Here is a 24156-nt window from a genome sequence, read left to right as displayed (position 1 = left end):
CCTCCGATCCACAGGCAGCAGTCTTTCTGCCATCCTTTGTATCAACTTTAGTAACATCAAAGTAAATTAAACATCCAGCCTGAGGAACTTCCCTCAAAACCTTTAAAGGACTCATATTATATCCTATTTCTACAAATGAACATGTCTGTGACACCACATCAGTTCAATCACTGCCAAAACAGCCCTGTTCAGAACGCTCTCTTTTGAGTGTCTGTCTCTTTAAATATGCAAATGAGACACAGGAAACTACGTCAGTGCCACTGAGGCTAACGGCAGCTAACAGCAGTTAGCATTTGGAAAAGCCATCATTATTGCCGTCATATATAAAATGTATCCACTGGACACGTAAATCCTCTGAGGCTGGAAGTTTGTGTAGAACTCTGTGCTGCACTGTGCAGACAAGAATAGAACACTTCGCAAACTTCCGATCTTCCGGATACTATTGCCCTCGCCTGCACTCTCGTGTTTTTTAGGGACAATGTAGAGTTCCGCGAAACAATGATTCCAACTCTGACGTCAGATACGGTGCGGAAGTCAATATTGCATGTTTTATCTCCTGTTCTTAGACTGAGGTGGACAAAAACAGTCAAAAGAGTCATTTTTTTTCACACTTTCACACTTGATTTTGCATAATATGTGCCCAGTAAAACCTAAAAAAAAAACGTACTTTAGGCTGTAGGCAGTCAGATTTGCACCTCCACAAATTTACTATGTATGTATGTATCAGTGGTGATTGTTCTAAGACAGAAAGGGGAGCTCACAGAAAAGGAAAACTTCCACAGAAGCTCAGCTTCCATGATAGTGGATGGGTGGGGGCAGATGCTGGGCTTCTGTGTGATGAATGGAGGAACAGCAGAGCCTTTCCTGCCTCAGTCCTGTGTGGATCAAATAGCTGGTCGTAGCTCGGCAACATAGCCCATTTTTGTTTGTACATAAACACTGTAAATAAAAACACTATTATAGCATTTCCGTTTTACATAATTATCACATTTCCTTCCCTTCCTTCCCCTGTTTCAAAGATCAGCAACCACCAACTGAGCATAACACACACATCTGTGAAAATCTAACTTGTTCTGTTCCCATGCCGTTGAGCAGGTTTTGATATCTGAGGGCCTCGGGAGATTTGCCAAGGATCCCAAGTTTGTCGCTGCCACAAAGCACGAGATAGCAGACGCGTGCGAGATGACGATAGACGAGATGGAGAGCGCGGCGAGCCACCTGCTGAACGGAGGGATTCCCCGGGGGGTGAACGGAGTCAACGTGTTCCCCGTTTTGACTCCGAGAGACTACGAGCTGCAGGACACTGCGGCCAGCTACAGCGACGAGGAGCCCGAGACGGAACTTCGAGCTTCTTACGAGGAGGACCTGGCAGACGAGATGATCTGCATCACAACTTTATAGCAGTAGCTGGAGAATTCTGCAAATTTAGAACCCTTGGCAGACTCAAACCTATGAAAACAAAACAAACAAACAAAAAAAAGTAATGCATCTGTTGGCTCCAACCAAAAGAAGTGCCTTTTACCTTGAAGAGAAAAGGCATATGGAAGAAAGACACATTAGTCCCGTTCATTGAATTGTTCTCCACCTGCCGCTGAGACTGACTGAAACCTCTTTTGTCAAAAGGCCTCGACCTGGAGTTGACGAGCGCGGGTTCAACCGACAGCCAATCACAGACCAGGACGATGATGCCAGCGAGAGACCGAGCGACTGGCAAAGGTGTGAGCGACAGTGAAAGGGCGCGGTCTTTAAGGGTGATGACAATCAGATGTACGATGTCATTACCTCAGTCACTTTATTAAGGCTCAGCATATCATGCAAGTTTTCAATGCAAGCATAGAAAGTCATATCTCCTCCTCCTGTAGTCGTTGCAGACTCGATCCCTTTTGTGTGGTTGGAAACAGATTGAGTGGGAAAAGGTGGGAAAAAAAAACACACAGACACACACACACACAGACACACACACACCGGTGGAGTTTGTTACCAGATTATGCAGGAACTAACTGTCCTACTTCTTAGCATCGTTCAACTTGAGATATGTACTTTTAAAGCGACAAAAAAAACATTTGTGATAAATGCACTAGCAGGCAGGTTATTTTAAAATTTAAGAATATCCTGGTTAATATTTCATAGTTGATATGCTGTAAATTGTACAAATACGACAAAAGAAACTTTGTAAAGAGATACTCTATATTTTGTAATTATGTATAATTTAAAAGATCAGCAATATGGACCCTTGTGACAACACAAATATGCTATAAAAAGCAGATTCTCATCCTATTAAGCACGATATTATGACATTTGTTTGCCGTTTTTTAAATTTTTTTTTATGTTCCTTTAGCTGATATGCACCCCTTTGTTTTGCCCATGAAAACAGCGCTTTAAGGGGTTCTGCTTTTGTGAAAACGCTGCTGCGCAAGATATGCAAACGGATTTGTGTTTTCAGCATCGTAGGAGAACACATGTGACTTCGTTCAAAACCAACACCAGTTGCGTAAGGTTACGACACCCCCCCCCCCTTTAAAGAAGCATTTGATGGTGAGGTGAGCTTCAAATGATCCAGTGCCCAAATTTCCGCACAAATGTAAGGGACACATTTGTCTGCAGGTTCTGTGCACGGCAGGCACAGGGATTTAATGCTGCTTTTTGTCGTTGGTTTTTCTGGAGTCAAACCTTGGTTTCTTTGTCAGCCCCGACTAAAAATGCCTTTTATGTGGTGCTGAACGAACGAACGAAAGAAAGAAAGAAAGAAATAAGAAAGAACGAACGAACGAACGGGCGAAATAAGAAAGAACGAACGACAGAAAGACAGAAAAGTAAGAATGAACGAACGAAATAAGAACGAACGAAATAAGAAAGAACGAACGAACGACAGAAATAACGAACAAACGACAGAAAGAACGAACGAAAGAAATAAAGAACGAACAAAATAAGAAAGAATGAACGACAGAAAGAAAGAATGAACGAATGAACAAAAGAAGAAAGAAAGAACAAATTAAATAAGAAAGAATTAAAGACAGAACGAAATAAGGAAGAACGACAGAAAGAAAGAATGAATGACGAATTAAAGAAAGAACGAACAAACGAGCAAAATAAGAAGGAAAGAACGGACGAACAAAATAAGAAAGAAAGAAGGAACGTCAGAAAGAGGAGTGATGACGGTGATAACAGGGACAAACACTTTAGTCTTCACTTTGTGTTGTAGGATTTCTCCATGTTTGTGAAACTTAAGTCTTCTTCATGTTTGTGTGTGAGAGCAAAGAGACAAAGACTCACAGAAACAGCCCGAAATAAAGTGTTTTGTAGTTTGGAAGGACGGAGGTTTTCCTGCAGTCAGGACGCTGTAGAGAGGATAAGCAATACTAACCCTCCTCCACTCTCCTTCTCTCTCTATACAGTTTACCTCGTAAGGAAAAAGGTGACAACATATCATTGTCTCAAACCTGTGTGTCTGCTCACTGTGGAGTCGTAACCATAACAAACCAAACATGTCAAAGTCTCGGAGCTTCGGTTTTAGAACAGATTATTTATGAGCGAGAAGGACCGGGACAAAGAAATCGGTCTTTTATTTTTTTCACTCCTGCGTGACCTAGATGTGATTACATTGCAATTTCAAAATGATAATTGTGACAATGAAAATTTGAATTAAACAGCGCATTTGGATGTATGACGGAGTATTAGGGCCACATTGAGAAAGAAAAAAAAAAAACACAGACTTTGAGAATAAAGTCTTAATTTACAACTTTTTTTTTTTTCTCACAGATTTACGAGAGAATTTTTACAAGAAAATGCATCTTTTCAGCAGAAAGCAGAAATCAGGGCGGATTTTTGTGGAGGGGGAAATACCTGGAAGTGGTCGACTGCAGGGTTATCTGTGGATGCATCTGTGGGGTTCAGAGGGGTTTTGTGGTTTCTCAAGAAACAATCGAACTGATAATTAAAGCTCCCTTAGAGTGGTGCGATCACACATATATGTGAGTTATGGAGGTCGACTTACATACAATAACTTGTTTTTAGGGTCAAAAACCTCTGAGTTGATGGAAACAAGCTCTCGTCTTCTTCTGTGGTTCAATGTACCACAGAAGTGTGCCCGGACTTAGAAATAAAAGTGCTCAATAGAACCATATAAGGTTCTTCGGCTTGTCCTCATAGGAGGGTAGAACCTATATTTCCAGGAACCTACCTGGAACCCTTAATGTTACCAAGAACCCTTTAAAACCCTTAGCTCAGGAAATGGGTTTTAAAGGGTTCTCTGGATCAAAATGGTTCTCACTGGAACCATTAGTGTTACCAAGAACCCTTGAAAAACAAATGGTTCCAAGTAGAACCTCAGCCCTTGTAGAAGAACACTTTTGGAACCCTTATTTCTAAGAGTGTATACACTCTTAGAAATAAAAGTGCTAAGTAGAACCATTTAAGGTTCTTCAGCTTAGGAGAACCCTTTTTGCCTCCAGGTAGAACCTTTTATAAGGGTTCCACCAAGAACCCTTGGTGGATCAAAATGGTTCTTACTGGAACCCTTAGTGTCACCAAGAACCCTTGAAAACCCCTTTCTTCTGTAAAGGGTTTTTCAGAAGCAAATGGTTCCAGGTAGAACCTCAGCCCTTGTAGAAGAACCCTTTTGGAACCCCTATCTGCTGTTCAGGAGACAGGATCTTTACGTCACTATTCCAGGCTTTTTCAGAGCGTTTGCAGAGCCCAAGAATACAATAAAACCCAGTGTTCTCAGCAGTGACTGAACTGTTTGTTTCCAAACGTTACCAAAAAACTGCGTTAATCGGAACTTCTGGTCTATGGGAGCTTTAAGATGTTGGATTCAGAAGGAGTCTGGATCCAAAAGAATTCTCAAAGTCAAAAATTCTTCTCAATGTGGCCTTAATACTCTGTCGTGTGCATGTAAAAGTTACTGTTAAAGGTCTAAAGTGACTATTGGCCCCCAGACATCTTCACATTATTAAGTGGACAACCCTGAACTATAAGACGGGCTGAACCTGGACTTTGTGTTTTTAATTTGATGAAGTTTATTAAACAAAGCTCTTCCTGGATGAAAAATGGAGCAACTGATGCTCACAAGTTTGGAACAAAAAAAACACACAAAATATTTAGTTTTATAGGTTATCAGTTATTGATCTGTCACGTTAAAGAGAAATGGGCGTAAATGGACATTTGACGACGATGGCGAGTGTGAATAACGGATGTTTAGGGTTAATGTTGATGTTGTGAGGCTGCGAGCGCTGTATTGTTCTCTAACTGAACCGAATACTGTCATGAAAAAAATAATGTTTTAAGGTTTTCCATTTTGTGTGCACACTGAAAGGGCTCTTTGAATTGTTTGTGAGTTTCAAAACAACAACAACAAAAAAGAAAAAAAAAAAAAAGAAGAAGTGCACTAGTCCTCGACGTGGACGATGAGGACCGATGCACAAAAACAGGCACATTGTACTATTCGTAGCAATTACAGTACTGATGAACTGAAGATATGCATCGTTTTGTAAAACACTTTTAAAAAGTCGTGTTCAAACTAAAGATGAAAAGAACTTACTTTTACCTCACGTCAGGGAATTCCTGAAAGAAAAAAAGAAAAGAAGAAGAAAATCGGGGATTTGGTTGAGACTTAAAACCAATGGTGTTTAAATATTAGCACATTTAGCTGTTTGTCTTTGCACAAGTAACTGTACAGTGCTTTTGTTTCTCTTTTTTCTAAACAGATTTGTGTATTAAGGTGAGACGATTTTGTACCTTTTGTGACCGTGTGTATGGTTTAGTGGAATCTATATTTGTCATTTACAACTTACGATGCTGGGAATGAAAGAGTATTACAGATATTTTCTCTGCTCCTCTGTTGGCGCGTAGGGAAAAAAATAAAAGTCAACAGAGAGACACTCATTGATTTGAATATTTTATCAGTTTTCTGCATATTCTCATCATCATTATTATTATGATTATTATTATTACTATACAACTATTAATGTTCTGAAAGCTGTATTTAAATAGAAGATAATGTAACATATGTACAAATGTATGGAAAGGCCCATGGTAATGTTCTCTACTTGAAAGTCTTGATATTTGCTCCTTAATGTTTATATTCATCATTTTCTCTTAGTAGCAAATGTTTTACTATAGGTTTTGTATAAATACATTTTATTTTATTTTATTTTGGCCTTGACTTTATTTGAAATCAATACTGAAATTTTATTTTCTATTGATCATCATTGAATAAACTTATGCTGAATTATGTTTCTCATTCATTTATATTGTGACAAAGATAAATAGAGATTTTTAGAGATTTTTTACTGACAACATCTTATATATATTTATTTACACAACCCACACCAGAGAAAGGTTTTTAATAGATGTTTAAGCCTTAGTACCATGGTCATTTGTCATGGGAATAAAACACAACTCCTTATATGGACATCCTGGGGGTCTGTCTTTATAGGTCACATATTCAGGCTTTAAAAAAGTGTCTTCTTATGTGTTAGTCGTGATATAAAGTAGTAATAATTGTGCCGAAGTCACACAATTAGACTGTTTTTCTTTTCTTTTTGTTCATAAAAAGGAGCCAAGTGAACTTTGAACTGTGACATATTTCAAAATTTCACAAATTCAATCCGTTTTAAACATTTTGAGTGCTTTTGTGCTGAAAAAAAAGGATAAAAGACACTTTATATTGCACATTTTATACCCTCTCTGTATATACTGTATAACATGAATTTTTCCATAGCTTTTTCAACAGCAGGAAGGACACGGCGTATTTACCAAACTACAGTAAACAAATAGGTGAAGTATTTTATCCTGCATCAACAAACACCCAGACATCTTTAAGCAGCTAGAATATAAATTACATTTTGTACCCTAAAATAATTGTACGTAAATGTTATATGAAACAATGGTGTGAGTACAGTATCATTGACTTTACTTAAAAAAAAACTATATATATATATATATATAAATACTAGCAAATTTTAGTTGTTGTTTGTTGTCCTGAAATAATCACAGGCCAAAATATATGCTACACAAATTTATAATTTGTTATTTTATTTTCATTCCAATTAAATTTACGTGTAGTATTACTAGAAAAATATATAAGAGGAATACTTTGGGAAATAGAGTCAGAGTTTATCAGCTCATCTTGACTCGCAGATGACGTCATAACTGACCTATTTATTTGAATCATTGTATCTGTAACATAATCAGTAACCGAAAGTTAACATTTTCTTGTATTTTTGTGTTTCTACTTGGAAAAAAACTGACAAATTCTCTCTAAATTAGTGTATAAAAATGTCACAAATGCGATACTGAATATCTGTTTGCACAATGATTGTGTCTTTTATGAACACTAGATGGTGCTGATGCCTCAAAAGAAGAAACAAGATGCTGCTGGTGATACCTGTTTGTTGAGGTAATAGATGTTAACACAGTGCTGCTCTTGTATCCACCAGAGGCTCCGTGTCCACATCAGGGTTACAGAGGACGAGTGTGGCCAGACAGGACCAACAAAATCACAGTAAATATCACCTTTAACTCTGCTTTAACTCCTGCCACAGGAGAGGAAACAGAATCAGAACCATATTAATCAGATTATATGGAAGGAATTGATAATTCCTCATATTTATACTATTTATTTTATTGTATTTACATAATTTCACTGGTTTACAACGTAGTTCTGTATCTTTGTATTTTATTGTTTTTGAAGTGTAATTCACACAGTAAATTAGAAATGACAGTAATATACTGTACAACATGAGTGCAGTGAGGTTGCAATAAAATACAGTATTTACAAAATAAAATTCTGCCAAATCAGATTAATACACTATATAGTATTACTATTACAGTACAGTTAAAGTAAAATGTTGTGTTTTTAAAGGAAACAGCTGCTAAATCAGAGTAATATATGACACAAGTGACAGTAAATACATGTCAATTTATAAAATGATACATTAGCTCACTTAAAAGTACACTATCTAGTCATTTCATCTGTTGTGAATGCAACTAGTAGCCAGTATTTTACTGTGAAAATGCAGTATTTTTGACTTGCTGTTAGTATCTTTTAAAGGGAGCCTGTGTAGTATTTATGGGTTTATCCACTTTTGTATACATATTATGTGCTCCTTCATTGTCTAGTCGCTGTATAATAGTTTTTGTTCCATTTTCGTAGTGTTTCAAAAAGTCATGTAAAATAACATGGTCGCGGGCCGCGGTTGCATAGACACTGTTAGCAGAGAGACGCCATGTTTCTACCGGAGCCTGTAAATTTCAGCCTCTCCTCTAGATGGCACTATAAACTACTTACTTCACCTTTAAGGGGGAAGTAAAAGCCAAAAAGTTCCATCTAAAACAATATTTTACATCTTGTAAAAAGTGTCATCAAAATGCATTTATGCGGCGCTCAGACAAATGTAATGGAGTGACAAATATAATATTCCCTTGAAAGTCAAATGAAGTAGAAAGATCGGCCACAGTGAAGTGCGTCACGACGACTCGGTTACCTTCAAATTGTGATTCACTGGGCGCACACTTGAGTAAATGCACTTGGTGACTTTCCAACACAATGTCACACAATGTCCACATTAGTTTTGTGTGTGATGTCAAGATAATAATTAAAACGACAGTGAAGTGGAAAACACACGGTAAAGTGAGACGTGACTGTGAGCGTCTGGAGACGTGGAAAGTTAAAGTGAAAGTAAAAAGGAGCTCGTTTAAAATGTAGTCAGAGTAAATGACTTAGTTACTTTTTAACAAGGTTCAATTATTTTTCTGTCCTCGTCATTCACCTGTCCTCTTCATTCATTCACCTGTCCTCATCATTCACCTGTCCTCATCATTCACCTGTCCTCGTCATTCACCTCTCCTCATCATTCACCTGTCCTCATCATTCATTCACCTGTCCTCATCATTCATTCACCTGTCCTCATCATTCATTGACCTGTCCTCATCATTCATTCACCTGTCCTCATCATTCACCTGTCCTCATCATTCACCTGTCCTCATCATTCATTCACCTGTCCTCATCATTCACCTGTCCTCATCATTCACCTGTCCTCATCATTCACCTGTCCTCTTCATTCATTCACCTGTCCTCATCATTCATTCACCTGTCCTCATCATTCACCTGTCCTCATCATTCATTGACCTGTCCTCATCATTCATTCACCTGTCCTCATCATTCACCTGTCCTCATCACTCACCTGTCCTCATCTTCATTCACCTGTCCTCATCATTCACCTGTCTTCATCATTCATTCGCCTGTCGTCTTCATTCACCTGTCCTCATCATGCATTCGCCTGTCGTCTTCACTCACCTGTCCTCATCATTCATGCACCTGTCGTCTTCACTCACCTGTCTTCATCATTCATTCACCTGTCCTCATCACTCACCTGTCCTCATCATTCATTCACCTGTCGTCTTCACTCACCTGTCCTCATCATTCATTCACCTGTCCTCATCACTCACCTGTCCTCATCATTCATTCACCTGTCGTCTTCACTCACCTGTCCTCATCATTCATTCACCTGTCCTCATCACTCACCTGTCCTCATCATTCATTCACCTGTCGTCTTCACTCACCTGTCCTCATCATTCATTCACCTGTCCTCTTCATTCACCTGTCCTAATCATTCACCTGCCGTCTTCACTCACCTGTCTTCATTCATTCACCTGTCCTCATCATTCACCTGTCCTCATCATTCACCTGTCGTCTTCACTCACCTGTCCTCATCATTCACTCACCTGTCCTCATCATTAATTCACCTGTCCTTATCATTCATTCACCTGTCCTAATAATTCACCTGTCATCTTCATTCACCTGTCCTAATCATTCACCTGTCATCTTCCCTCACCTGTTGTCTTCACTCACCTGTCCTCATCATTCACCTGTCCTCTGGACATAAATGAACATGTATAAATATGCCAGATTATATCCATCTTTCGTCCCCAGGCAGGTTAATGGAATTAAACCAAAATTACATATAGTATAGTTACACACACACACACACACACACACACACACACACACACACACACACACACACACACACACACACACACACACACACACACACACACACACACACACACACACACACACACATCTTTGTGCTACAGTTGCACCACAAGTGTAAAAGAGTAATTTAACCTCAGCTGCTCTTCAACACAAGGACACTGCAGAGCCGTCCATCACAGCCTGTCCTGCCCAGGGACAAGTCTCTGTCCCTGGGCATTGTTGACCTGAAGCCTGCAGTCATGGTTCTGCTCAGGTCAACCACACAACCACACAACCACAGCCATGTTCACCCGAGTGTGGATGAACGGCTGCCTCAGCTGCTTCTACATCAGAGACACAATAATCACTGTAGCGTTGACTGTGATGGCTGCTGGACCAGTGAGAAACGGTCATAATGATGGAGAGAATGGGGGGGGGGGTATCTCCCTGTGGGCCTGGGGAGGAGGAAGCATTTGGTAAAAGGACAGATGGTTGCATGGATGCAAAGCTTTAATAAAAAAAAGGCTAGTGTTTGGGTAGTTTCTCCTTCATTTGGAACTTCTAAACGGTCGGTATCTCACTTCTCGAGCGTGACAGCTGAGATTAGACGCCTCCAGTCTGGGAATAAATCCTCCACATCTATCTATAAAGCAAGTTGCGTCTGTGTGTCTGTCTGTGACAGGCATATCTTGCTGACCGTGAGTCAGATTGCCCTAAGACTTTGGATATGGGTTGAGCATGACCCGATGGTGTGCATCCTTGATTTTCAATTTTTTTGGAGGAATTTCAATTTTCACTGATTTATCATGCTGCACCAGGCAGACAGTGGCTCATCAGCAAAAAAAGAAAGTATCTCGGAATGACTTGAAATTTACCATCATAATAGTCAGCATCGCCCTGAACAAGGATCTGTTGAAAATATTTGCTAACCTCTTAAGGAATAATTTTAATGAATTTTTGGAAATCAGAAAATGATCCATTTGCCCTGATGCACTTTGACAGTGAACTGACTTTCTTCAAAAAAACAAAAAATATCTCGGAATGACTTAAAATTTACCATCATAATAGTCAGCATCGCCCTGAACAAGGATCCATCGAAAATATTTGCAAACCTCTTAAGGAATAATTTTAATGAATATTGGAAATTCAGGAAACGATCCAATGAGCCATACATAGTTCCTATGTGCACTGCTCTAGTCAGGATTCCTCCAGACGATGACCCCTGTTACCCATTCTTTCACTTGATTGTGACGTGACTTAAACAGAATAAAATTGACTTTACTATCATTCCATCAAAGAAGAGTGAAGAAATAACCTATTTGATCTTTTTCTATCTTACAGGCAACTATAACTTTATTTATAGAGCACATTTAATTACAACGAAACCCAATATGCTTTAAATCAGCATGCAGCACAGTGGCAAAGCAATAAAATAATGTGATACAAAATATATCGTGAGGAGGCTGCTGCTGCGGGAGCTTTCTGGAAAGCTAAAGATTGATAGGAACTGACAGTGTGCTTGTCCTGCTAATATATTAAGTTAAATAAAGGTGGAACAAACATTTGGAGTTGTTAGAGGATAGAAATTACATATAAAATTTGATATTTGCATCATTGTACTATCTCAGTTTACATATAGAGAGTTTTAAGAATGTAAATATCAGTGAGAAGTTGTTTTTTGACTGCAAAAGAATCAAAATGATAGTGGATTATGTGCTTTGCCATATGAACATGTTTAAACATGTTTATACAGAGGCTATTAGAATGTGCAACATAGAGTGTCTTATATCCTTTTTTCAGCACAACCGAGGCAATTTAAGGCAACTATATAAACACACCTGAGCAAAAAGTTACTCAACATGTTTAAAATTGGGTTGAAGTTTTGAAATGTGGAAATACATCACAGTTCAAAGTTCACTTTTATGAATAAAAAGAAAAGAAAAACATGTATATGTGACTTCTACACAATTATTGCTACTTTATATCAGTACTAACACATAAGAAGATGAATATGTGACCTATAAACACACACCCCCAGGATGTCCATATAAGGAGTTTTCGCCAATTTCACGTTTTATTCTCTCTTGTTTATATGAACAAAAAGAAAAATTGTCTAATTTTGTCTCTTATGGACAATTATCGCTACTTTATATCAGGACTAAAAATGTGACTCAACAACACATAAGAAGACACATTTTTAAAGCCTAAATATGTGACCTATAAACACACACCCCCAGGATGTCCATATAAGGAGTTGTGTATTATTTGTGAGCCCCAAGGGTTTCAATAAAATCCTCTCACAAACCTCGACGTCCGTCTGCAGAAAATATGGTGTCAATTGTTTCCGGAACTTGAATCCAATACAACTCAAATGAAACTTGAGGACTTAGTTCTTCTGTATCTTGGCAGAAAAGTGCTTCTCTTTTGCAGCGGTAGTTAATTAAAAGATGGAGGGACGGCAGTGGCTGCTGTGTCGGGGGCACAGAGGAGAGACCAGAGGAGGCTGGATGATATTGTCGGTCATCCAACATGCAGAGACGCCTTATCGGCACGTCCCAGACAGTACGGGCTCCTCACAACTTTGATGTACGACGCAATTACTAAACTAATAAAAGCGTCAAGTGGAAACACTGCTCTGGTGCACGGTGTGGATGGAGGGATGAAGACGGAGGAGGAGGAGGAGGGAGACGCAGCAGCTTCAGCTTCAGCTTCAGCTTCAGCTTCAGCCCTCCTGCTGCTCTGACATCATTATCCTCTCATAATCATCGTTGGAGAAGCCTTTTTATCATTATTTTAACGCACAAAAACTTTATGTCTTCTCCTGGGAGGAGTTCAGTGGTTGAGACAATTTCAGCTAACCTCACATCAGCTTCAAAGTTGGGCTTACGCCAAAGTGACTTGAGGGAGTTAGAGAAAGTGGCCAAAATTGCGTTAAAATTGCTAAAATCTGATTTTTTTTTTCTGTTTAAGTCGCACATAGTTGTTCTGATTTTAGCCAAACTTGGTAAACTTGTCTCATGATTCCAAGCAAATTTCGAATGTACATCCATTAGCTCCGCCCACCCAGAAGTCGGCCATTTTGGAAATACAAAAATGCCTAGCCAAACTGAATGGATTTTCTCTCCGTCCAAATCGTGTGGCCTCAGCGCTCAGACAAAGTTGACGTTAAAATGGCAGGAAAAGTACTTTAAAATTCCACTTTTTGAAAACTTTATCGTAAACAGAACTACATGAAATTTCTCACATGGGACGAGGGCCCGTGAGTCCTCAGAGTGGTCCTAGCTATTTTTTTTTTTTTATTGTTGATTAAAATCTGTTGATTAATTTCTCAATTATCTGATTAGTTGTTTGGTGTCAGTGGTGCACACAGACATTTCAGACAGTTTGTGCTGTTGGCTGAAAGCAGAGAAGGTGCACAAAGCCAATGTGTGGTTATTACGGTAATTTCACTCGCACTGAGAGGAGAGCATTGGAAAAACGCATGCACATAGTTTGCATTTTGTTGGACATTGAGACAAAGACTCGAACAAATGTCATTTAAAATATGTTTTATAGTGTTCACGTTTCAAATTTAACATGCAAACTCTGGTGTTAAAACTACAGTGTTTTTTCTCATGTTAAGCTGTTAATACACTTTTTTAACATGAAGATATGTGCAAAAATGGGCAAACAGCACAGGAGATTTTCTGGCTCTTTTCTGGTTAATAATAGCACCAACAACAAAAAAATCCAGATGGACATTTTGAGGCTTAGCTGTTAAAGGGTTAATGCCTCGATAGAACAGAACCCTTAAGCGTCGCAGTGGTCTGACACACAATAGTTTCTGCTCACAAAGAACCATAAACAACACACGGAATAGCCGCTCTCTTCTGTTCAGACTGAGCAGAACGTAATGGCCGTCGTTACACGTTCTGACATTTAGATAAACAAAGAAACGCAGCTCTGGTCTCTGCTGTGTGTCGAGTTCAAGCGGTCATTACAGACGAGATCAGATCAGGAGGAACTGATACTGTACATGTGAGACGTTACAGAAGGAAACACCATCATTTCAATTGAAAGTATTGATAATCTGCTCAGATGCTGTTTTTGGTCGTTATTATAGTTACACAGTTTTTTAAAATTGGAAATCAATGCAGTGGGACTTGTCAAAGTGTAATATTGACGATTGGAAATGTGGCGATTATAGAGTCAGAAATAGATTTGAACTCAGACGATCGATAACATTTAAATGAAACATGGTTGAAACATGTTTTGAATCATAGTGATGAAGACGACAAAGCTGCAACTTCATCTTCATCAAAGAGAGCTGGAGAAACTGCACTGTTATCTATGTGCAGAGGTTAGTTAGTTGACAAAATGACTTTTTCTTTTGCTTATTTTAACCATAAAAGAGCCAGAAAATCAGAAAAAGTGCTCTTTGCCCATTTTTCCAGAATAACTTTCGATATCTGGCAGTTATTTACAATTTCCTGTGTGTTAAAATAGTGTATTAACAATTAAAAATGAAGAAAAATAAAAGGCTTTATTGAGAAAAAAACACTGCAGTTGTATACGAACACACGTTCTCCCCATGTGTGTGGGGGGGGGGTTTTCTCCAGGTTCTCCGGCTTCCTCCCACAGTCCAAAAACATGCAGATTTGGATTAGATTAGATCAATTGGACACACTGGATTGTGGACCTGTGATGGACAGGTGAACTGTTGGTGTGAGCCCATACATCGCCCTATGTCAGATATGTCAGGTTTTGTGCGTACATAGTACCTATTTCATGGCCATTAAATACACTCTTAGAAATAAGGGTTCTAAAAGGGTTCTTCTACAAGGGCTGAGGTTCTACCTGGAACTATTTGCTTCTGAAAAACCCTTTCCTGAACAAAGGAAAGACACTAATGTTTCCATAAGAACCATTTTGATCCAGAGAACCCTTTAAAACCCCTTTCCTAAATAAAGGGTTTTAAAAGGGTTCTTGGACAAGCCGAAGAACCTTACATGGTTCTACTGAGCACTTTTATTTCTAAGAGTGCACTACTTCATGACCACAAATTATAGTTGTTTTTTACCCCATGTCATGTCAGGAGTAGGATATATTCCATTTCTATCAAAAAATAAAACAAAATCTACATACTAGACCTTTAAGTTGACGATATCTACAACACAAACCAAAGATTTTTCATTTTAAAGTCACTAAACCTCCACATTAAGTTTTTTTTCCCCTCACATATTCTCAAACCAGTTAATCATCATCATCAAATTAATTCAGTCGGCAATAATGGATTAATCATCCCTGGTTGTAGCCCCGCCCCCTCTCCCTCCCTCCTCCTCCTCCTCCTCTGCGCTCCACGTGGAAAAGTTGATCAGAGTGATTGATTGCGTGACTTCAGCCAATCACAGATGAGATGTATTCACTGATTTCCACTTCACCCTTTGACAGATTTCATTATGTGAATTCAGTGGAGCGTGCGCTCCACGTGATGATAAACAGGGTTGTTTTTTTTACTCAGATTGTGCGAAATAAAACCTTCATCCTCTTCTTCATCCTCCTCCTCCTCTTCCTCCAGCAGCAGCATCATAAGCAGCTGCAGTCTCATCATCCTCCACGAATCTCACCTCACACACACCCACACACACACACACACACACACACACACACACACACACACACACACACACACACACACACACACACACACACACACATAGTGTCCACCTGTCCACAGACTCCTCTTCACCTTCATGCTCTGCTGCATGGACTGCATTTGTAAGGAATAAAACGCGCGCGCTACTGTAATTAAAGCCTTTAGTGTGTGAGTGTGTGCGTGCAGCAGCAGCGCGGAGACTGGAGGCGACACAAAGCATGTGCACTGTATTTTTATTTATTTATTTATTTTTATTTCATTTATGCAGCGTCAGCGTTATAACTTCACTCCAAATGCTGCGTTTCTTTCTTCTCTTTGCGCACCGCAAATGTGACTAAATAAAAGTTCAGTTTTTTTTAATTATTATTATTATTATTCATGAGTGAAGTCCTCCAGAAATCATATTTTGCTGATTATTCTTTGTGATTATTTCGCCCTATAATATGCTTCTTTGCATCAAACACACGTTTTCAGACTTAAAATGAGACAATTGTGTCATTTAAGGCTGTTTTTTGTACCTTTTCAGAGGAAGTGAGAGGATGGAGGAGGCTGCAGAGTGACGCTCTCTCTCTTTCTCTCTCTCTCTCTCTCTCTCTCTCTCTCTCTCTCTCTCTCTCTCTCTCTCTCTCTCTCTCCCTCTCTCTCCGCGTGTGTGTGTGCGTGTGTGTATGTGTGTGTGTGTGTGTGTGTGTGTGTATGTACAGTATATTGTTGGTGTTGGCAGACGCTGCGCTCGTGGAGGAGAAGGTTTCACCGGGGACTCCAGCAGCAGCAGCAGCAGCAGCAGCAGCGGGGCCGCCGACACACACACACACACACACACTGAGCTGGAACAGCTGCATGGACTTCTTTATATTGTGTGCTATTTTTTAATTTCGTTTTTATTTTATTTTGTTTTAAAGAAAAGAATCGTCATCATCAGATTGTGAAGATGCAGAGTGTTTTTTTCGGCCACATGTGCAGCAGCAGCAGCAGCAGCAGCAGCAGCTTCAGCCTCAAACTCCCTCTGCTGTGGATCCTCGTCGGCTTGAACGTGGTAGATGTGACGGGATCTCAGCAAGGAATCCCCCTGTCAGTGTGAGTGAGATCATCTTTTTTTATTTATTGATCACATGCTGAACGTAAATATTATACAGTCTGTGTGTGTGTGTGTGTGTGTGTGTGTGTGTGCACGCGGCAGGTGGAATATCGTCTTCTTATAATCCAAACTTATTTTTCCGTAAAAGTTTAAATCGCAGTGAGACTTCGAGTGGAAATCTGTGAAAACGTTGAGTTGAGCGTAGTTTTTTTTTCTTTCTCACAAATAAACTTATTATTAATGACACTGTGGAAGGAAACAATATTATTTTAACAAATAGAATGCTTTTTAAAAATCCGGATAAATTCAAAGTAGCCCATAGATATTAAAGATTATTATATTATATGTTTCCTTAAATATGTTCTAACGATGTTAATACAGATACGAATTAGTATATATTTCTACTATTGTACCATTTGTTAAAAAGTATAATCATCAAATTGATGAAGTTCAGATCATTTATGGATTCGTTATTGACACATTTTAGTGCTGTAATCCCAAATAATCCCAACCTGCCAACACACAAAATCAAATTTTTCTTTAAAAGTCAGATTTTTTTGTTTTCTTTAATAACTTGTGCATGATTTTTTATTTATTAATTTATTAATTTACTTTTGTTCAGTTCTGTCTCCAACAGTATTTACCTCTATACTGAACCCTGTGTCACTGTCTCATAATCCAGAATTATTATTCAATCTGATGCAGTTGGATGGAGTTAAATTTCATCCAGGTGCCTGAAAAAAGCTCTGCAGTTTATTTCTAAATAAATAAATGTTACATTTTCCTGGAAATTGTTAGTTTAGTTGAATGTTACGTATTAGAATGTTATTATTTATTGTAAGAAATACAGTTATTTTCTTTTTGAATAAACGAGGCCACTCTTATTGTGATATTACCTATGTTTCATTATGGGATGTATATTCTATATTTGTGCAATAGTGCACTGGAGGCTCAGAAAACCGCAACACAGATAATAGAATTACAAGTTATCATAAAGTCATCTACTGATGTCAGAAAACATATGAATAACAACATAAGCGTATTAATTTAAACATAATCCAGTCTCACTTTTCTCTGTAGCTCTTATATTCTTCATCTGTCTGATATTTATCTAAAGTGTCTTTTTAAATTTTTTTTATCTTCTTTTTTTTTTAAGCGTAAAACTCTGGGCCTCAGCATTCGGTGGAGAGATTAAATCCATCTCTGCAAAATACTCTGGATCCCAGTTACTGCAAAAGGTATTCCTCTAATCTAATCCCACACACACACACACACACACACACACACACACACACACACACACACACACACACACACACACACACACACACACACACACACACACACACACACACACACACACTCTGGTGTGAGCGTAAACGCTGTTTCTCTTTGTCTGACACTGGTGTAGTTACACACTCAGTGCGGTAACGCCGTATTCCCTCCTCTAATGACTGCGGAGACACTTTGGTGTCTCGGCTGAATGCTGATGCGTTATTTTAGAGGAGACTCAGGTGTGTTTGGCTGTGTGTGTGTGTACGTGTGTGTGTGTGTTTGTACTTGATGCGGCCCATTAAACACAGCTCTGATTCATCTCACCCCCCCTTTTGTTAACTCTCTGGAGTCAAGAGGTTCAACCTCTGGATATGAGCGGGACACGCAGACAAATCGTGTTAGGTAATAGTGAGTAAAAATTAACCCTTTGCCGTGGGAATAATACACAACTCCTTATATGGACATCCTGAGGGGTGCGTGTGTGTTTATAGGTCACATATTCAGGCTTTAAATAAATGAGCGTTGTCGAGTCAAAGTTATGATTATGAAGCAATAATTGTGTAGAAGTCTCAAAAATGGACGCGTTTTTCTTTGCTTTTTGTCCCTAAAAACGAGCAAAGTGAACTTTTGAGCTGCAAATTTCACAAATTCAATACATTTATCTGATGTATTGTATGCTTGTATTTTTACATGTCTACTGGATTTACAGATGAGCAAGAGCAAGAGCTTGTAAAGCTCACAAATAAAACATTTTTTATTTGAGAGCAGACAAATCGTGTTAGGTAATAGTGAGTAAAAATTAACCCTTTGCCGTGGGAATAATACACAACTCCTTATATGGACATCCGGAGGGGTGCGTGTGTGTTTATAGGTCACATATTCAGGCTTTAAATAAATGAGCGTTGTCGAGTCAAAGTTATGATTATGAAACAATAATTGTGCCGAAGTCGCAAAATGGACGCGTTTTTCTTTGCTTTTTGTCCCTAAAAACGAGCAAAGTGAACTTTTGAGCTGCAAATTTCACGAATTCAATAAATTTTCGAGCATTTAGAGTTGGTGAAAATCAGATTGCCTATAGTTTGTGCCAATAAAAAGGGATAAAAGACACTCTATGTTGCACGTTCTTACAGCCTCTGTATATACTGTATGTTTAAATATAGTAAATGTAAAAAAACAGCAAAAATGCTGTTTTCTAAGCGTTAAAACCAGGATAAAATGAATTTCTGACCACTTGACGGTTCTGTGTTCACACGCGTCCTGGTCAGAGGTGGTTGTGGTCGATAAATGAGTGAATTTTTGTCCGCTTCACTTAAATGAGAACAGAACCAGAGAGTGTGAAGTAAACAGCTGGAGGAGAAGCTCTGCTGCTGTGTGAGTGCTGAGAAATGCACTGCAGTAGAAGTGTGTGAGAGTGTGTGTGTGTGTGTGAGTGTGTTACAGTTACAGTGCCGACAGCACACACTCATGTTCCTCTCAGTACAGTAAAAAAAAACACACTCGGGCCATAAACAGCATGTGTTTGATGTGGTTTTGAGTCTCTTTTCGATGCATTAAAAAAGTTCCACAGACATTCTCCTTCCTGCAGCCTTTGGCGTGTTTTTAAAGGAAGGCATTAAGGCGTTAATGATCTCATTATGGGGGAAAAACTCTGTGCTGTACAAATACAACGACAAGGACAAGGACAAGGAAATGGACTCTGAAAAAAACCAAAACATGCACAAGCCATAAAAAAATGATTATTTTGTCATGAAAAAGGATCACAATTCTTTAGAAGAAGAAATTATACATATAAAGCGTGTTTTTATGGCCACATCATAATATTATTATGAATATTGAGACACTGAGTTATCTGCATCAGGAAGAAAGAACCCATGATAATGTACTGTATGTTTGTTTTATAGTATATTGTATTGTATACTGTGGATTTTAAAGTATAATTCTGTCCTGCATAAAACTCCTGTATATTCACACATCCACGTTTATATTTGGACATTTTAAACTCAACTTTGTCTCGTGTCACTAATTTACTGAAGTAAATAAAGAAATGAGACACAATTAAGGCTGAAAAGTCGCCTTAAACTAATCCATCACCACAGATGTATTTATGACGAGATTAACAGTGATCAGCGTGGTTTCCATCCATCTCCTCTGATCCATGACCTTGTGTGACCACCTCCTCTTTCCCTCCTTCACATCAGGAGCTGTGGACCATCACGGCTCCACGTCCGGGCACCAACTCCAGCTCTGAGAGCAGCAGCAGCAGCAGCAGCAGCTCCTCGTCGTTGGGAAAAGGCGGCGGCAGACTGAACTCCAAAGGCTCTGCTGCGTGTCCCGGAGGTTGGGAGGAAGGCGGCACGCCGAGAGGAAGCCCACGCAAATACGGCGAGAGCATTCAGACCGCGTTCAGGAAGCGACTGCAGGGGCCAAACCTGGGCCCTCCGTGTCCTGAGGTGAGCTCTTTTACAACAACAGCAGCGTCACATGATGAGAGGCTGAGGCTGCATCGCCTCCATATGATGTGATGATTTTTGTTCCTGTGTAAGCATTTTTTTCCCCCTCAAGTTCTGAGCTGAGCCAGTCAGCACAAAGCACTGAGCTGTGAGGGAAGTGAAGGGTCGTTAGAGGCTCATTATGGGACGATCATTAGATCTTAGCTTTTATGATGAATGGCTCACACGTCCACACTCAGTGAGACGCTGAGGCTCCGGTCCTGCAGTGGTCAACTGTGCTCTAATCAATAATCATGATCAGGGCCCTGGGTTTTTTTGATGGATGGATGGATGGATGGATGGATGGATGGATGGATGGATGGATGGATGGATGGATGGATGGGGTTAGACGCTGCACTTGAGGACTTCAGGGGTGTGAGTCGGGAGGAAGAGGAGGAAGAGGAGGAAGAGGAGGAAGAGGAGGGAGGGGTTGGGGACCCGGGGTGCTGAGGCGAGGAGGACAGGCGTGAAATGAACTGTTCTGCTCCAGTGAGAGACCACACTCTTCCTTTCAGTTGGTAATTTGTCGCCTCGTGTAGTGATGTGTGTGTGTGTGTGTGCGTGTGTGTGTGTGTCCTATTCACACAATGTGTAATGTGTGTGAGCCTATTGTGGGTTATATGTTTATGTTTAGATAAGATTGTTGGAAGTGTGTGTGAGTGTGTCTGGGCGTGTGTGTGTGTTCTTGTACTTGGGGCATTCTGAGGACCAGTGAGGGTTTTTAACCAACAAAGTGAGGTCATTTTTACAAATTCTGGACATTTTGGCCCGGTCCTCACTTTGTTTCCATTGAAATCTCTTCCTTTGGTTGTAAACATGCTAAAATCTGTTTTTAACACAGATCCTCAATTTGGTACAAAAACCCGTTTTCCAGCCCTGGTGTTTCACACACTTTTCACTCTGGGGCTCCACCTGCAGACATGTTATGGTACTGCACCCAGTAGTTCTTTATAGATGTCATTCATGAAGTAGATATTTGTAATTGTGTTTATTTATATAACGTGGAAATGCTAGGTCCTCACTTTGCCAGGGCTTTTACCCGGTCCTCAGTATGCAGCAAGTACAAGAATGTGTGTGTGTGTGTGTGTGTGTGTGTCCTATTCACACAATGTGTAATGTGTGTGAGCCTATTGTGGGTTATATGTTTATGTTTTGATAAGGTTGTTGGATGTGTGTGTGAGTGTGTGATGTGGCTGAATGGACACTGCAGGAGGAACTGCCTTTTGTTTGGTGTGTTTCGTGTGTGTGTGTGTGTGTGTGTATATTATGTAACACTCCCTTCCTCCGAGCTTTGTTCTGTATCACTGGAGGTCCTCGGCACATTCAGCAGTTACGCGAGGTGTTCTTCATTACCCGGGAATCAGCCGAGCCTGACACATTATTATCTTTCTCCTGTGCTTTGACTCCATTTCAATTACCCTCTTACCATGCATAGACCTCAGAAACCGGACTCCTCCCCCCACCCGCCCTCCTTGGCCACCCAGCATGGCCATTTCCAGCCAATCAGGGCGCACAGAGCAGCATGTACAGCCAATGACTGAGACCAGATAAAGACGATCAATCACCGTGTGCTGCAGAGAGAGAGAGAGAGAGAGAGAGAGAGAGAGAGAGAGAGAGAGGGGGGGGGGGGGGGGTATTATCAGCCGCTCATCTGAGACTGGCTGCTCGCAGCTTGTCAGCCAACATGTGAAGTCTTATAAGCCTTGTTTAACAAATCCCATCTCCCCCAGTGGACTGATGCAGTCAAACTAGAAGTGAAATGTTGAAGTCTTATGTCACGTGCGATAAGATTTAGAGAATTATTTTATCGTCTCTTTGTTTGTTTGTTTGCAGAAATACAAAGAACCTGAAAAATCAGTCAGAGTGGAGGAAATCGACGGAGTCAAACTGGTCAAAAATCTGGCTGTTAGGATGGAGGAGGTGTTCAGGAAAAAAGCAGAGGCAACCAGGGTGAGCACAACTATAGTTTCTGTCTGTTTTTTTAATTTGATTTATCTCACTCTATAATAAGGGACCGTAGATAAATAACTGTGGTAAGGTGGAAGCTTCAGGGGGATCCTTATATTGTTCTGTTTCTTTGCCCATCCTAATGTTAAAGGTGCATTATGTAATAAATCATAAAATCCTCCTAATATGTCACAGAGACTCAGGAATAATGTTCATATAACAAACTGAACTCACCAACAACAACAGTACAGACAAAATATTTGCATTAAAAAAAAATCTTTTGCACACTGAAAATCATGTTTATGTTTTGAAATCATGTTTTGGCATGTGGCGCCACCTACCGCCGTTTACCAAAGCATTGCAGTCAGTAGAGTCTCAGCTGCCGAGCAACCACAGGTTGCCAGTTAGGTCAGAAAACGAAAACCTATTTGAAATTGAATGTAGCAACCGTTTTTGGCCACATTCTTACATATGGCGCCTTTAAAATGAAGAGAAGATGACACTTTTACATATTTGATGGTACATATAAGACAGGGGTTCTCAAAGTTGTGATACCTGAGGGCCAATTTAGGAAACCAACATTGGACTGAGGGCCGCCAAAGGGAAAAAAAAAAGGAAGAAAGAGAGAAATAAATCCCATTTGTAATCATTATGATCATCATCATAAGAGATAGAGTCTTATAGAGTCTGACACGTGATCTTTAATCTGTATTTTCCTTTATTTTCAATCAGGGACTTAAAAAAAACAACACAACAGCAAACAGCTCAGCTCCCACAGAGTTGGCATCTGTGTTTCTTTCACTCGTTCAGAGACTGAAATGAAATCTCAGCTCAAAGAGAATATAACTCCATTTTCATACGGTTCCTTATACTCAGTGTTCATTTTACTGTTAAAGGTTTGTCTGGAGCATGTTTGTGTGTGTTTTCTCCTGCAGTTTATAACAGTGCAGCAGCATCATGAGCCTGTCTGTCAGTGCACATGAGCCTGCAACCATTTTACTGCCGCACCTCGCAGGGACTGCTGGGAAATGATAACGTTTATCTGTCCCTGCCTGATCCCAGGAGAGCGACCATTCATAGTTAATTGTGTAAATTACACTCACAAGAGAGAGAAAGGAAGGAAAAAACACTGTTTTAAATAAATGTCTCTACAGACACACATTTGGCTGTTGTTAAAATACATTTAATATATAAAAAAAAAAATGCTATTTCAGAAGCGAGGCCTTCACTGTGACGTGATGAAAGTGTAAAAAATGACGCTCAATTCTCCCCAAACTGCGCGTTTTCTTTCGATTTATTCGCCAACTGCTGACGACATGAGAACTCAGCACAAGGTCAATTGAACATGAAAAAAAGCCTCAGTTGTGTTTATATCGCAGTTATTTTTTTTTTCTCTGACACATGATGTGACTGATGGTAATTACCTGCTTTCTGCTCCGGGAGCGAGTCTCACTGTGACGTGGACGAAAACACGGAGTCAAGCACTTTTTTCTCCTCTCCCCAGAATCGAGTTATTATTATTATTATTATTATTATTATTGAGGTTTTTGCTGCTTTGGTGCACTGCGCCCCCCACAGACCCACACACACACTCCACTACCCCCTGCTTCCATCAGTCACTTCACACCTGCACTCACAGCATCAGTGCCTCACATTTAATATATAATATTATCCTTAAAAAGCGCACAAAAAAAACAAACTGTGCTTTTATTGATGAATTTACATTTTAAACTATAAACGATGCACATTTATA

The 24156-nt window shown here is 39.7% G+C and overlaps 2 protein-coding genes across 2 annotated transcripts in view; both read left to right on the top strand.

The window, feature by feature from the left end:
- cacna1da (calcium channel, voltage-dependent, L type, alpha 1D subunit, a) overlaps window positions 1–1401 on the top strand; it is a gene marked incomplete at both ends in the record, with an annotated part of 73550 nt that extends 72149 nt beyond the window's left edge. The window contains one exon of the mRNA XM_083892060.1: window positions 1096–1401. Within this exon, the coding sequence (XP_083748186.1) occupies window positions 1096–1401 (306 nt within the window). The remainder of the gene's footprint in view (window positions 1–1095) is intronic.
- A 15168-nt stretch (window positions 1402–16569) lies between these two features.
- The window catches only part of cacna2d3 (calcium channel, voltage dependent, alpha2/delta subunit 3), a gene marked incomplete at both ends in the record, with an annotated part of 57021 nt that continues 49434 nt past the window's right edge, over window positions 16570–24156 (top strand). The window contains 4 exons of the mRNA XM_083892568.1: window positions 16570–16691; window positions 17849–17930; window positions 20166–20417; window positions 22290–22406. Coding sequence (XP_083748694.1) covers window positions 16570–16691; window positions 17849–17930; window positions 20166–20417; window positions 22290–22406 — 573 coding nt within the window. The remainder of the gene's footprint in view (window positions 16692–17848; window positions 17931–20165; window positions 20418–22289; window positions 22407–24156) is intronic.

The sequence above is a fragment of the Microchirus variegatus genome (assembly GCF_963457635.1).
Source record: "Microchirus variegatus genome assembly, chromosome: 7".
Lineage (NCBI taxonomy): Eukaryota > Metazoa > Chordata > Actinopteri > Pleuronectiformes > Soleidae > Microchirus > Microchirus variegatus.
Note: the sequence above shows the minus strand (reverse complement) of the source record. Positions and strands in the feature narration are given on the sequence as shown.